The 15,104-nt window shown below is 36.7% G+C and overlaps 2 protein-coding genes across 4 annotated transcripts; one reads left to right on the top strand and one right to left on the bottom strand.

Annotated features, from left to right (window-relative positions):
• The first annotated feature begins 110 nt into the window (after window positions 1–110).
• On the top strand, window positions 111–4,849 carry LOC100259055 (abscisic acid 8'-hydroxylase 3). 3 transcript variants are annotated; one of them, XM_010650812.2, is made up of 9 exons: window positions 111–1,026; window positions 1,453–1,777; window positions 2,040–2,189; window positions 2,417–2,668; window positions 3,174–3,260; window positions 3,437–3,506; window positions 3,888–3,997; window positions 4,088–4,206; window positions 4,289–4,849. In XM_010650812.2, the coding sequence occupies exons 1-9, from the start codon at window positions 782–784 to the stop codon at window positions 4,398–4,400; spliced, it is 1,470 nt and encodes a 489-aa protein (XP_010649114.1). In that variant the 5' UTR covers window positions 111–781; the 3' UTR covers window positions 4,401–4,849. The 3 variants fall into 3 exon arrangements, with proteins under 3 accessions (XP_010649114.1, XP_002269279.3, XP_010649113.1); XM_002269243.4 differs by having other exon boundaries at window positions 3,428–3,506; window positions 3,888–3,994; XM_010650811.2 differs by having other exon boundaries at window positions 3,428–3,506.
• LOC100259176 (toMV susceptible protein tm-1(GCR26)) lies at window positions 4,726–14,968 on the bottom strand. The gene is made up of 9 exons (XM_059736427.1): window positions 14,601–14,968; window positions 11,535–12,191; window positions 10,553–10,759; window positions 9,956–10,171; window positions 9,602–9,824; window positions 7,743–7,990; window positions 6,906–7,084; window positions 6,557–6,810; window positions 4,726–5,126 (listed from the first exon to the last, which is right to left on the bottom strand). Exons 1-9 carry the CDS (start codon window positions 14,733–14,735, stop codon window positions 4,975–4,977), a joined length of 2,271 nt encoding a protein of 756 aa, XP_059592410.1. The 5' UTR covers window positions 14,736–14,968; the 3' UTR covers window positions 4,726–4,974.
• Window positions 14,969–15,104: the final 136 nt, after the last annotated feature.

Below are 15,104 nucleotides of genomic sequence, written 5' to 3'. Positions count from 1 at the left end.
GTAAAGATTCAGCTTTAGTTCAAAGCATATGGGCCTCCTGCCCATCCAGTTCTACTGGCATTTTGAGGATGATATGTGCCACAACGGTATGGATGGCACCAGTCCAAGCTGTTCTTAACCATTGTTGAATGAAAACTATCAATCTTGCCCAAGCACTAATATTGTGCTGTTTCAAACTGTACCCCAAATGACTCAAATCTTTTTCAGAAATCAGAATGAGACGGACCACTTAGTTCAAATGACCAATGTCCAAGTGGGTCCTTCCATCTCCATGGGCACGTGAAGCCAGAAAGACCATTCCAGCAAAACCTCATTTCCTGCCCATTTACACTTCAATCATCAATCATTCATTTCCTTTTTCAGTGGTTGAACATGATTTGACACTTTACATGTGACTGATCAGTCCCAACAGTTACCATTTACGGAGCAGCATGTGCAATATCACTCAGAGATAGAGTTTTTCAATGGTTCACATCATTACTATATCAACCTTAAAGAGGAGCTTAATGCTTAACTCAGAGTCAATTTGCCCATTTTAGGACAAGGAATGAGTTTATTTCATCAGGAAGAGCTTGTTTTTCTTCACCACTTTGAACATTTTTGTTTCTTCACCTCTTCCTAGGATGCTCCACATTTTGATACAATAGATGATCTGAAGTGTCTCTCCTTAAGCTTCGACTTCCATTTATCTATATATACAGTGTGATGTTTGAACTGTGATTCATTACATCTTCAATCTTCCTTTTTCTTAATCTGTTGACTGCCTCAAGGAAAGCTAAAGATGATTAATCTACCTAGGAACAAGCTTGTCTTCCTTGTACAGAACCATATCGAAATTATGATGGTTGCAGTGTTCTCCTTAGGAGTAATGCTTATTGTCCAAAAAGCATTGAGAAGATTAACAAGTGAGAAAAGTGTTATTCCTGGTCGTCTGGGGTTGCCGCTTCTGGGTGAAACCTTCTCTTTTCTATCAGCCACTGGTAGTACAAAAGGATGCTATGATTTTGTGAGGCTAAGACGACTGTGGTTAGTGATCCTCTTCTACTGTTGTCAATATTAATTCCAAATATACATTGCCTGCCAATGTTCTCTGCTAAAGCTGTTTGGCTTCTCCTCCCATGATGAAGCCAAGAGCTGTAAAGCAGCAGCACTTGAGAAGCTGTGGAAAACAACAATCATATTTAGTCTAATTCTTCGTTTCTTATCCATCATGATTCTATTCTTTCTCCAATAGGGTTTTGGATTTTTGTTTTTTATTTTTTTTTTATTTTTTCTTGGCAGCAACATTAATCTTACCTAGTGTCTTTTACTCTCTAGAAATCTGCACAAGTAACTCCATGCACTGATAATTTTACCTAGTTTGTGGGCATGCATACTCTTAATTTGGAACACATAGTTGCAGTTGCTGGTTAAGAAAACATGTTCCTAATTTGATGATTATGATGAAGGTAGGCATGGGAAATGGTTCAAGACAAGGATATTTGGCAAGGTCCATGTGTTTGTCCCAACTACTGATGGAGCAAAAACGATTTTCGCTAATGATTTGGTGCTTTTCAATAAGGGTTATGTGAAATCAATGGCAGATGTTGTAGGCAAGAAGAGCTTGCTATGTGTTCCTCAAGAGAGTCACAAAAGGATTAGGCGTCTTCTATCAGATCCTTTCTCCATGAATTCTTTGTCCAAGTTTGTCATGGAATTCGACAACATGCTGTACCAAAGACTCAACAAATTAGAAGAAGGGGGGAAAAGCTTTGTAGTGTTCGACTTCTGTATGAAGGTATTAACATCCTAGTTCATCACTTGACTTGTTGTTTTCGGCCTTTTTGTTGTGGTTATCTCTGCTTATCCGTAAATGGTAAGTTCACCAGTTACATACTATTGCCTCAGTATTTAATTATGCTTCTTTGGAACTATCACATCCATTTTTAACACAGAAAAGCCAAAAACAAGTATCAAACTAGACAAAATGATAGTTAATATTGTTAATTAGTCCACTTACGTACTAACCTAGTTCTCTGGAAATGTTTGGTAATACCCAGATAGCATTTGATGCAATATGCAACAGGCTAATAAGTGTCACCGAGGCTCCCTTGCTACAAGAGATTGAGAGAGACTGTACGTATGTTTCCAATGCTATGTTGTCATTTCCTCTCATGATCCCTGGCACCAGATACTACAAAGGTATCAAGGTAAAATTGTCATTTTCCTTTCTAATTCTCTTGTTAGTGAGGAGAGGGAGGGGATTTTGTTTGCAATAGCCTGGGTTTTGTGATGAGACCAGCCCTTAAGAAAAGGGGCCCAGTAATTTGTAAACTAGGCTGAGTATTACTTGGGGAAGAGCATGCAATTTATAGTATCCAATCAAAGCTTAATTTTGCCTTCAACTCCACAATATTAACGAAAATAGTTAAAGCAGGCAAGAAAACGTCTAATGGAAACCTTTGGAGAGATGATTAGCAGCAGGCGAAGTGGAAAGGAGTACTCTGATGACTTCTTGCAGTCCATGTTACAACGGGATTCATACCCGCCCAGTGAAAAGCTTGAAGACTCAGAGATTATGGATAACCTATTAACACTGATAATTGCAGGACAAACCACCACTGCGGCTGCAATGATGTGGAGTGTCAAGTTCTTGGATGAAAACGAAGAAGTCCAGGATAGGCTAAGGGTGAGAATCTGGATAATATATGCACACTATCCTACAACTTGATCCCCATCTGGAAGCAACCTTGGAAAAGAATAATTTCCACTGGCTTCCACTTTAACAACTTCCACACACAAACACTCAAGAATCCAGTAATAGAAAAAAAAGAGTACAATAATAAAACCCTCAAAAAACTCCTTTCAATTGTGGCCACTCAAAATATAACATGGTTAAATATATAATGAGGGTAAGTTGGCCATTCATTACATAAAATTAAAAAAAAAAAAAAAAATCTTTAGGAACACTATTCCCTTTAACCTCTATAACCTGATCAGGCAGTTAAATCCCCACTAGCTCAACAAAAAGTTCGACCGATGTTTTGAATAAAACACAATAAAACTGATTCAAACTTCACAATCTAACATCCTTCAAACAATTACACATGAAAAAAAAATTATAGTGCCTTTCAGTTACTTGATATCAATATTCAGTACTTACTAAAAGTCGGCTAACATTTATGAACTAACAGGAAGAGCAACTGTCAATAATCAGAAACAAAGCAGAAGGAGCCTTACTTACCCTTGAAGATCTAAACAGCATGTGCTATGGCTTACAGGTCAGAAAAACTAAACCAGCTGGTAACCTTGTTTATGTATGTGGGGTGTTGTGGGATATTCGTCAAGCAAACAATTATACTGAATACTGATAATGTTCTTGATTTTCTAACCTCTTTGTTGTATTTATATAGAATGATGTCGATGTTTTTACTAATTAATTTGTCAGGTTGTGAAGGAAACATTGAGAATGTCAAATGTTTTATTGTGGTTTCCTCGTGTTGCACTTAATGACTGCAGAATTGAAGGCAAGTTTTTCTTTTAGTTCTTCTAGTTAAAGCTTTACCATGATATTTCACGTTGGATAAGAGAAAAAGTTTCTGATGCTATACATCTATGAATTCCTCTTAACTTTGTAAATATGTTTTTAAGGTGTGAGGATTCATCGAACCCAAAATGAATAATATCTACATAATTAGAAGCAGATCATTACATATAAGACCATTTGAGATAAGATTTTATGGTCTTAATATGAAAGACACCAACTTGATTTATATTGAAAATGCACCTTTCTTACTAAAGCTTCTCTAACCAGATAAAACTACCAAAGCAGTATTTTTTTATTTTCTAATAATAATTGTTCTTCTAATGTAAATGGCTTCAACTAGATTGATATTACCCGATGGCAGGTTTTGAAATAAAGAAAGGATGGCACCTCAACATTGATGCGACTTACATACACTTCGACCATAGTCTGTACAAGGACCCTATACAATTCAATCCTTCGAGATTTGATGTAGTAACATCCAGTCTGCTATTAATTTGCTGTTTTAGGATTCACATTAAGCTATGAACATCTAATAAGGTATACATATCATCATGTCTGCAGGAAGTGCCAAAGCCATACAGCTTCATGCCTTTTGGATCAGGACCAAGAACCTGCCTAGGAATTAATATGGCCAAAATGACAATGTTGGTGTTCTTAAGCCGGCTGACCAGTGGATTCAAGTGAGGCAATTTTATATCATGACTCATTACCTTGTTCTTCCTTTCGTCCTCTTGGCAATAACATTTCCCTTCTGCTGTGTAGGTGGAGAGTCGATGATCGAGATCCTTGCCTAGAAAAGAAGGCACACATTCCTAGACTGAGAAGTGGCTGCCCCATAACCTTAAGGACCCTAAAGAAGAGGGATATCATATAAACCGACTGGCTTCGAAGCATATGCTTGAAACTCATTAAGGGCTTATGAGAGATACGCACATGATTCATTAGATTCGGAGTTCTGTGATTTGTTATCTTTCTATGATAAGCAGGGAGTTGCGATGAGGAACAGTTTTCCCCTGAAACCAATTTTCAGGTTGTGTTTGTTTTGAAGAAAAAAACCAGGTAGAAGTGTTTTCATGATGCCAGGAGTCCCTGGTCTGACTATGGTCATGACGTGTTAAGCTATATTGCAAAGAAACTACATAACATGAAATGAAGAGGACTAGAATTCCAGGCCCAGGCCAATTTCCTTGAAAGAACCATTTCATGAATAAATTTGCTTTATTTTCTGTAAGAAAAATGGCAACATTTTTTTCCGATATTTATTTGCGCCATGAAACTTATTCCTTACCAACATCAGACGTTCCATTTCGAAAGTTGTCACACTAGACTAGCTACTAGTTGGACAAATCTGATCCCTTCCCCTGTTCTTATCTGCGTATATGGGATAGAAAGCATTCAAGGATAAGAAAGGTATTGAATCTGGGATGATGATGAGGCAAAAAGCACTTTCACTTTATGCGAATTGATTTGTATTGTTGGACTGTGCTTGTTATAGCTCGTTCAACTGGTAACCTCTCCATGCTTGATGCGCCATAGAATCCATGAACTCCCTTGGTCCTCTTTAATACGAATTCTGCCTCTTGGGGACCAGAAATAGGACCTGCAAGTTACACCAAACAAATGACTTATGAGGTATTATAATCTACGGTTATGAAAGTTTCAAACTAATATGGTTAGATATGATATACAGGTAATTAGGAGCAATCTTCAAAATCTTTTTGAATGTTGCTGGGTAAGAATAGTTTGATTCTCTATCCCAATTTTTTTTTTTTAATTGGATAGCCTGTGCATCCCTGGAGATTGAAGACCAGGGTTTTGGCTAGAAACGTAGCATTGGAAGGTTTGATATATCCAAGAGCCAGTACCCAACATTTCTGAAAAAGAATTAATAAAGCCAGGATATTAGTTGAGGTGAGGAGGTGCAAAATCTAGGTATTGATTCCAGGAGGTTCAGAAAAGGAACAAATTGTTGTGTAGCCTAGTTATAACTTATGGAATTCATGTCATCCTCGTGAAAAGGATCAAATCTCCCTTTGTGCAAAAATTTCAGGGGGGCCCCTTGCTCCTCTGGGGCATGCCTCCAGCCTCCAATACTGATTACCAAGGAGGTTCCCTTTTCCCTGTTAGTTCCAATATCTAGCACTATACAAATAACATATTGATGTATTCCCAGCACAGAGCTGGCAATGGGTCAGCTGTCAGGTCATCTAGGGGATTAACCTTAAGCATAATAGATAACCAGAAAACCCTCGACCGAAACAACCAATATTGTTAGAACAGTCTGAAAATCCATAAGAAATAAACCAGACCCCAAATTTGACCTACTTAATCTGCCTAAGACGAATACACTTCAACAGGAATAGAATAATACTGAGACAAATACACTTGAAACAGGACTAAAATAGTACTGAAATTAATTTAAAGATTGAAAAAAATGAAAACCACTCATGATATCACCATTAATATGCGTGTCAAAAACCTTTTTCAATTTAGAACTTTAAGTTTATTGGATAGTAATAGCTAACTGGTCAAAACCCAGACCATCAATTAGAAGTAGCAGCACAAACTCCACAACACTCAGGGATTTCTTATTGGTCAATTGAGTCTATGTGCATCTACTTATACCAAATTTCCGAGGGTCATGCCCATTACAAGACCACAGGAATAGAACCTGCAATGGGTCATGTTTTCTTGTTGGTGGATGGAATTACACTCCTGCACAAAAGAAAATGAGCTTTTAAAGTGTCTGTTGTCTGCAGCTGATGTGTGTGTGTGTGTTTTTCTTTTTTTTTTTTAATAATTGAGGAACCTTCCATGGTCAAGCCCTTAGGACTCTCCATGGGGACCCAAACCTCAGTAAATGGTGCAATATCACCTTCCTATGATTCAAACTATAGGATTATTCATACCATTGTTCACCTGATTCATCAGAAAATATCCATTTTAAACATTTCATACAGCAAATCACTACTATATTCAGAAAAACTGGATAAATAGACTTTCTAACAAAGAACAGGTCTTTCAGATTACCTCCATGGCAGAGCACAATAACCTCAGGATTAATACTATGTGCAGCATCTGCAATAGCTTGCACACGAACAACACTATCCTCAATTGAAACAGATGTTTTTGCACCAATAGATCCAGATGTTGTGAGTCCCATATGGGCCACAATAATGTCGGCACCAGCTTTTGCCATTCCCACAGCTTCATCTCGGTTGAAAGCATATGGAGTTGTCAAGAGACCCATTTTATGTGCCTTTCCAATCATCTGCACCTCCAAGCTGACCATGAGAAAAGTAATAAATGACAGTTGGTGAAAGCATATATAAATAATTATAACAAGAAAATGAGTAAACTTAACCTTTTAGGCTCCTACCCATATCCCATTCCCGTCTCTTCCAGATTTTGTCTAAAATTACCATCAATAAGTCCAACAGTTGGAAAGTTTTGCACACCAACAAATCCAATCAATTCCAACTGCTTTAAAAAGGAATCCATTCGGCGGAAAGGATCAGTTCCACATACTCCAGCAAGAACTGGTACTTCTTTAACCACCTACACATATTTATAAATCACAAGCATTGGTTGAAGTTGATTTAAAACCATTACCATGCAGGTAAGTCCAACATCATCTTTGCACCCATAACATTTCTTTCATATAATAGATAAGAAGGAATGGAAATGAATAAATTTGATATCAATGAAACAATAATACATTTTTATCAAAAATTTCCAATTGTTTGGATCATCTGGTATGAATTCAGACAAATCTTTAAATACTGGTTATGACTAGGAAAAATATAATGAACATATCAAATGATTTTCAGGCAGCCAAAATTTAGCAAAATTTTTCTGCATCTGTCTCCCATTTAAGCTGACCAACTCCAGGTTTAACCCTTTTCTTTTACATCCTCATACCTCAACTCTTTACTTGGCAGCATTCAATATCAAGGCTTCTTATGATCCACAGTTGATATGCAATAATGTCCTCTTCGTTACCAGACAGATTTAAACAATACAAGACACGGGATGCAGGTAAGGGCCTGAGAAAATTGAGGGAAAGGCATAATAGAGAGTAGCCGAACCCAACAATTCAAACTCTGGATGATCTGTTAAGGAAATGTAAATTCATATTTCCATCTGATGTAATTGATAATTTGACAAGGACTTTTGTTTAAAGAAGTTCTAGAATAAACAAGCAGTTGATACTTACAGGCAACACTTCACTGGCCATGTCAACTACCACTGCATTTGCATCAGCAAAAGGTAACAGTCCTGCTAAGGAACCCCTTCCTGCCATCCGAAAGCGGCCCGAGTTGTAAATAATTATCAAGTCCACACCACCAGCTTCCTCAAACTTTGCAGATATGCCTGTTCCTGCACCAGCTCCTATTATGGGTTTCCCTTTACTTATTTGATCTTTCAGACGCTGTATTATTGACCTAGTTCTTTGCAAGGTCTCTGAGAAAAATAAATTCAGTTACTTTTGATTAGGTCATAGTCTATATTGATATAGAACAATGCTAGATCCTCTATTTGCTTATATATATATAGAGAGAACAATGCTGACAACTAAGTTGGATAACAAAAAGCTCCTCATTTTCTGCACAATATGCCATTTTGAGGTATTTAACTCTAATGGTTACAAGAATTCAATGTCACCAGAATAGCTCATTCATGAAGCATAATCGTGAACAAAATTACATGGTTCAATGTAACTTCAGCCAACAATTTTCCCTAATGGTCAGTCTGTGGCAAGACTAGCAACCATCTTGCAGCTCAGAATGGTTTTGCTCTCCACAGACTGCACTCAGCTTGTGTTGCAATCTTCAATAGACTTTTAACAGCCAAAGCAGCTGGTCTCCGAACATTAAAAAACATTGGTGGTGGGTAAACAAACATTAAATGAACATATCACAACATGATTTTATATATCTATTTTCATTACATGGACACTTCAAAAGCACCTCAAGTAAATATGTTGCGATGACACAACATAACATGTGCACAAGTATGGGAAAGGCACAACTTTCAGTCATACCCAATTCCAGCATCCAGAAGAGATAGTAGGTCCTTTTGTTTAGTTTTGTCTTTTTTTTTTTTTTTTTCCCCGAAGGGGAAAAAAAATGAATGGTACCTGACCAACATGGAATACAAAAATATATCCCCAGGCCCATTTTTTCAGATAACAGGAAACTTCAGCCACATTTCCATATCTAAGAAACCAGGCAGATTCCCCCACAGCTGTAGCATTGACTCTGGATTAGAACTTGGTACACCAGGATATTAGTTCCACTTTTCCCTTGGATCTAGAGGATAGTTAAAAACTATTTTTCAGTGGCTTCCCATTTTACTCATAAGTACACACTGCCTCTTAAAAGTTAAAACCACCATTGACTCTGTTGACACAGGTTCAGATTTCCTCAGCCACAATACCAAAGTTCAATTCATGTACAACCAAACAATTATTTCTCCTCAAAGATGTGCATGATCACATAAATAAGAGAAATCATTTTGCCATACTAATCACTCTACAGAATTATTGCTCTCTTAAGAGAGTGCTCATGGGTCATAGAAATTTCAATCCTTAGCTGTTGCATGAGGAGAAAATTTCTTAAATCCATCATAGCCCTTAAGTATTTCAACTGATAAGGAAGAAGGAGATCTATTTCTTTCCCTTCTTCTTGATCAAGAGGAAGATGTATTTCATGTATGAGAAAAGTATATCTGCAAACCTAGAAGGTAATAAAGTATATCTGCAAACTAATATCAAATAATAACAGCAATAGATTAAGAAAAGTTAAAAAGATAGATTCATCCATGAATTTGCTGTTGTTGTTGTTGTCATGTTATTTAGAACTGTGATCAATGTGTGTGTGTTTGTGTATTGTTCTTGCAAACTTGTGATAAGATCTAAGACATGAACTAAGGTAATGACATCAATGCGAGTGTAATCTGAAATACATCTTTAATAATCTTGAAGTTACTGATGGATAAATTTAAAGAATGGATATAAATATGAATTCAAGAAGTTGCTAATTATGAATATAAAAAAAGTGTACAAACTCTAACCTGGCCTTGCATCAGGAAAGTCACTTGGGCTGTAACAAATTGTTTCATTGCCCAACAAATTCGGTTTAGAAATAGAATCTTCATGAAGGTCTTGATTGGGTACAAAAGCAGCAATTTTACGAGGATCAGCATCTTCGGAATGCCTTTTTCTGATCTCCAGAAATGAATCAACCAATGTGTTCGCAAACTCGGGGTCATTAATATGGTAAGGATACACCTCTACCTATCATACACACAACTTCCAATTAGAAGAAAAATCAAGATGATCCATAAATGGAATCATTCCATCAAACCCAGGCAGACAGAGAAGGATGGAAATTGCCATAGACACCATCTGATATGCAATAATGGTACCTGTCGATCTTCATTTGTCTGAATAAGCTTCTGTAGTTCCTTTATTAGAGTAACGGTAGCCTCAGGATCATAAAAGGGCTTCCCTGGTGCATCCAAAGCAGAGATACCTTTCTGTGGAAGGCAAACACGAACCTTTGATGATGCTTTGTTCAGTTTGTTTGCTATAAAGCCAGCAAATTTCTTGTTTTCATCTACCGTAGTTCGAACAAGAGATACCTGCAAACAACAAGCAATGAGAAATCCATGTAAAAGGCATCTCTCATAATCTAAGTAATCTGAGTCGCAGATATATTAGAAAACAGATACGGAGTCAAATCTAGTATATTAAGTATTTTGTTCCATTATCCAGAGAAGAAACACATGCTTTATCACTCCCTTCGGTCAGTCACATGGCATGATTAATGAAAGTAAACATATCATCTCCATAAAAGACTGACTATGACACTGTCAATTTTAAAGTCTTGAGAACAGAGGCATGGCAATAATAAAATATACACAAGGATTATATCATGCTAAAATTAGGGTGCATATGTTTAATGAATTAACCTAGCTGGAACAGAGTTAAAGATGAGAAAAACCATGAAGAGACCCCAATACCTGCTCATTATGTACATGAATATTTCTTTTCAGTAAATGAGAAGGTATGGTAGTCTTGGCTCCAAAATTCACCATATCCAATGCTCCCACACTCACAACTAAAGGGATCTTCTTCTCTATCATGGCATCAAAGCGGGAACTGTCACAAGCCATGACACCTCCAACTACATAATCCGCAACCTCTGTTGTTGTGATGTCCAAAACACCCTGAATAAAATAAAAGATAAAGGTTATGTATGATGTAAGGACACAAAAATGGATTTAATTGACACCGGTTAGTACCAAGGTTAGGTTCATCCAGAAGTTAGAGGCAGTTAAATCGATGATCTATAGCCAAATCTTGAGGAGTATTTTATAGATAAGAAGCGAGAATGTAAAAATATTAAATACTAGACAAACTACTAAATAAACGCTCTTTTTCGAGTTGAGGTTTATCATAAGAACAAATGATCATATACATAAACCAGATAATTAATGATTAACTCTGAGTGCTTATATTAATTTGATAAAGTACACACAAAAAAAATGGAAAATAACAAGCATTTCATGTTCAGATCATTGACATTTCAACTACCTCCTTATCTCAAACAAAGTTCCATTCAATGGTACTAAGACACATTCTTGGTTCCAGGTCAAGTAAGCCTAATCAAGGGTTGAGCCAACCCCTTGAGCCCTGAAATTTCAACAATCAAATAACACCATCTCCTTTTATTGGCTTCAGTTTTACTTCAACAACTTTAAGCTTGAAATTAGACACATCAAAGTAAATTTGGTCCAATAATCTTTCAATTAATAGTCCAGTTTAGAAACATGTATAGGAAGAAGCATTAAAAGTGTAATGCAATGGCCTGATACTTCTTCAAAGTCATGTTTTCTGGTCAACTGCCAAAGATTGAAAGGTCAATTACATTTAACAAAATGTGGATTATGATCATGCTAGAAACTTTTTCAATGCACAGTAGTGATAACTTGGCAAGTGTACCTGTATAAATCCCCCTCTGACAAGATCCTCCATAGCCCTTCCACCTGTTCCAGTGGCATGGAAAACCAGAGTCTCATATCCTTCTTTAACCAATCTTTCTTTGACAGCATTTACACATGGAGTTGTGACTCCAAACATGGTTACGCCAACAGTAAACTTTTCATTACTACTTAAAGAATCTCTGGATGCCTGGAGCCTTCCAATCACCATTCCAGCAAAAGCAGCACCAGCATTTGATAAAACAACCCTACTTACATTGTTAATCCCACATACATCCACTACTGATGGAAATAATATTAAATCTGAGGTGCCAACATAAGGTTCAGTTTGACCACTAGCTACAGTTGATACAATAATCTTAGGCATTCCAATGGGAACAGATTTAAAAGCAGATGATATAATAGATGTGCCTCCACTTCCTCCAATACCAATTGCTCCAGCAAGAACATGATCCTCCTGAGCTTTCTTAAGGTAATGTTCAAGTGCTTTACTCATTATGCCAACAGCTTTGCCTCTGTCCTCTGGCAGTGGGCCAGGTGTTTGTTCCATAGACCCAAAATAGCAAGAGAGGATATCCTTTCTGGGTACAAATATAAAATCCCCCACACTGTCAATCTCGTTTTGGTGGGTAGATACATCAACAACTGTCACTTGTACCTGTCATTTCCATAGACATGTCATATACCTTTAAAAATCACAAGCTATAGAGAATCCAAAAACTAAAAATCTTATATACAGACTCAAACCACATTGCCAAGAAAATATAGAAAATGTTAGACCAACTTTTGGTTAATCTCATATTTTTATAATAACAAAACAAGGTTTTGATCAATGGTTATATTTAAGTTTGATAGGCAAGGAGATCTCCTTGAAACGTCAAGAAGAAGATAAATGGAGCAAAAGAGAACTTTAGGGAGAATGAAGAAAAGGTTTCTCAAGTTTATCATTAGGATACTTGATGTAAGATGATGGGTGATTGCATATTTTTTTTAAGCACCAAAACATTCATCCATAGGTTTATAAGGTTTTATACTTGTATAATTTGGATGAAATCTTTTTGAGGATGAAAAGACCTACCAAGCCTAGGAGACTACCTTGGACCTCAAACTTTTCATGAACATTTTTTAAGGTTCTTAAAAACATCATCGACTTAACCAAAATTCTTTAGACTTGAAAGTTTCTTAAAATATCAATTAAGACTATGTTAGAAAGTGGTTTACATTCATGAGTTAGGTAAAAAATGTCTAAAATTCTTTAGACTTGAAATGTTCTTAAAATATTAGTTAAGACTATGTTAGAAAGTGGTCTACATTCATATGACTTAGGTAAAAAAGGTCTAACCCCAAAACATGTATGAACTTTAAAAAATATTGTGCTAGAGCACGTGTGGATGACCAGTGATCATCCAATTGTCATATGGATGTCCAGGAGGTCATTCATGTGCTTTGTTTTGGGACAAAATGACTAGTAGGAGCAAAATGGACATCCACCTGGACAACTACTTACCTCGAGAAGTGATTTTTGGCTACTAGAAGCCATGTGGAAGTCCACTAAGACAACCGCTTGGTAATATAGATGACCACCTAGAAACTCACATATGCTTTTTGACCTTCATCGACTCTCTACACCTCATTAAAGGCTCCAATGGTTAGTATGTGGATGACCACACAAATGTTCAATTCTAAGAAACTTCCTTCTAATGGCTAATTTGACCTTTTAACTTCTATATACAGACTCTATACTTCTTTTATAAATAAGAGAAGAGTTTCAAATTGCTATTCAATCATCTCTTGAACCTTAGGAAAATATTTTGAGTGCATTAAACTTAACTAACATTTTATTTTAGTATACTTAATCAATTCTAGTTTTCTTTGTATCCTTAGCAAAAATTTGTAAATTAGGAATTTGTAATGAGAAATTCATTTTTTTGTAAATCTTGTGAGGTGAATTCAAGTGCAGGTATCACTTGAGGAGTTTAAGAGTGAAACTTTTTTTTGAAGAAAATTACAGGTGTTCATTGGAGCCGATTAATCAAGTGTAAAGCTTGAGGCCTTGATTTGTAAGCCTTAATATAATGCATTAGGATTGAAGCTAAAGGAGAGCCTGGGATTGAAATTAGAGGAGAGCTTGGGATTAAAGCAAGGAGAGTGGATGTAGGTCGGGATTGAGCCTCACCATTACAAATCTTGAGTTTGCATTTCTCCCTTTCTTGTTCTCTTTCTTTATTTATATGCAATTCCTATTTATAATTTTATCATATCATTGGTTGTTTGTCTCTTATACCCGTCATAATTAATTTCTATTATAATTTGCAAAGAATGATAAATATCCCATTTATCCTCTTTTGGTGTTTATTTTACGTTGGTAAAAATTATTACTTTTTATTATTGCTGACATGGAGCCTGAGTGGAACCCAGCGTGGTTGGTTTCCCATACCGTTCTTCCATGGCGAGATTATAAACAATAGGTGAAAATTGATGGACAAAAGAATCAGTGCGGCCATAGAGGCGGATAGGAAAGGACACCACAGCTTAGCAAGAACACCCCGTTTCCCAACAGCTTAACAAGAACACACCGTTTCCCATTTATAGAGACCCTTTTGACCTTTTAACCAAGTGGGGAATAAAAGGATGTCTTTCCCAAATCAACTCCCATTTTTGCCATCTTTTCTGAAGTTTCTTCTCAAAACTAGAAGTTCATCAAACACAAGGAACAGAACCTGCACCGATTTACCTCCATGTTTTTAATAATTAGACATTTTTTATTTTTTTGTATTTTTCAGAAGTATATGTTCGCTTTTTGTTTTTTATTTTTTATTTTTTTACTTTTGGCTTCTTAAATTTGATATAAGTATTCTAAAAATACAAGAAATTTGGAACAATTTTTCTAAAGAGAAAACAGAAAGGTAAGTATGCCACGCGCTGTTACTAAAAAAACGCTGGAAATAATAAACCCGAACAAATGGCGCTGGCCACCCGATTTTCATGCTTTTTAAAAATCATTTTCCGAGGATCTCTGGATATCAGCTTGAATTAAAAACTAAGAAGATAAAGAAATGAGGAAGACCTTGGTAGTAGAAGAAGTGTTGGAGAAATTGTTCAAATTGGATCGAACAGACTCGGCCAAGAATCGGATCTCCTCCAGCTTCGTGTCGGCAGTTCCAATGCAGAAAACTCGGGGAGCGCCATCTGGATTTGCCATTTGAAACTCTCAAATTTGGTTAGGGTTTCTAAGTAGTTACAAAGAGGATGCAGCTTAGTATGTTGTGGAGATCGGATTCAGTCCTCAAAATATATACAAAAGTCGAGGAAGGAAGGTAGATCCGCAGAGGCCGGTTACCTATGGGTCGTTGGTACTTGGTAGTTGGTAGGAGGTCCAAAACTCGAAAGCGGTGGTTCCAGCGGCCACTGCCAGGACTCATGAGCCATGCTGGCATCATCATCTCTGACTCTTGAGTCACTTTATCTATTTTGGGCCGGCCAACTCAGCCCTTGCCACGGCCCAACACTGTGGTTTGGTTTGGGTTTGATTAATCCGGATGGGCCTACTGGATTGGAAAGACACAATAAA

The sequence above is a fragment of the Vitis vinifera genome, chromosome 4, assembly GCF_030704535.1.
Source record: "Vitis vinifera cultivar Pinot Noir 40024 chromosome 4, ASM3070453v1".
In the NCBI taxonomy this organism is placed as follows: Eukaryota; Viridiplantae; Streptophyta; class Magnoliopsida; order Vitales; family Vitaceae; genus Vitis; species Vitis vinifera.
This window is presented reverse-complemented; position numbering and strand designations above follow the sequence as displayed.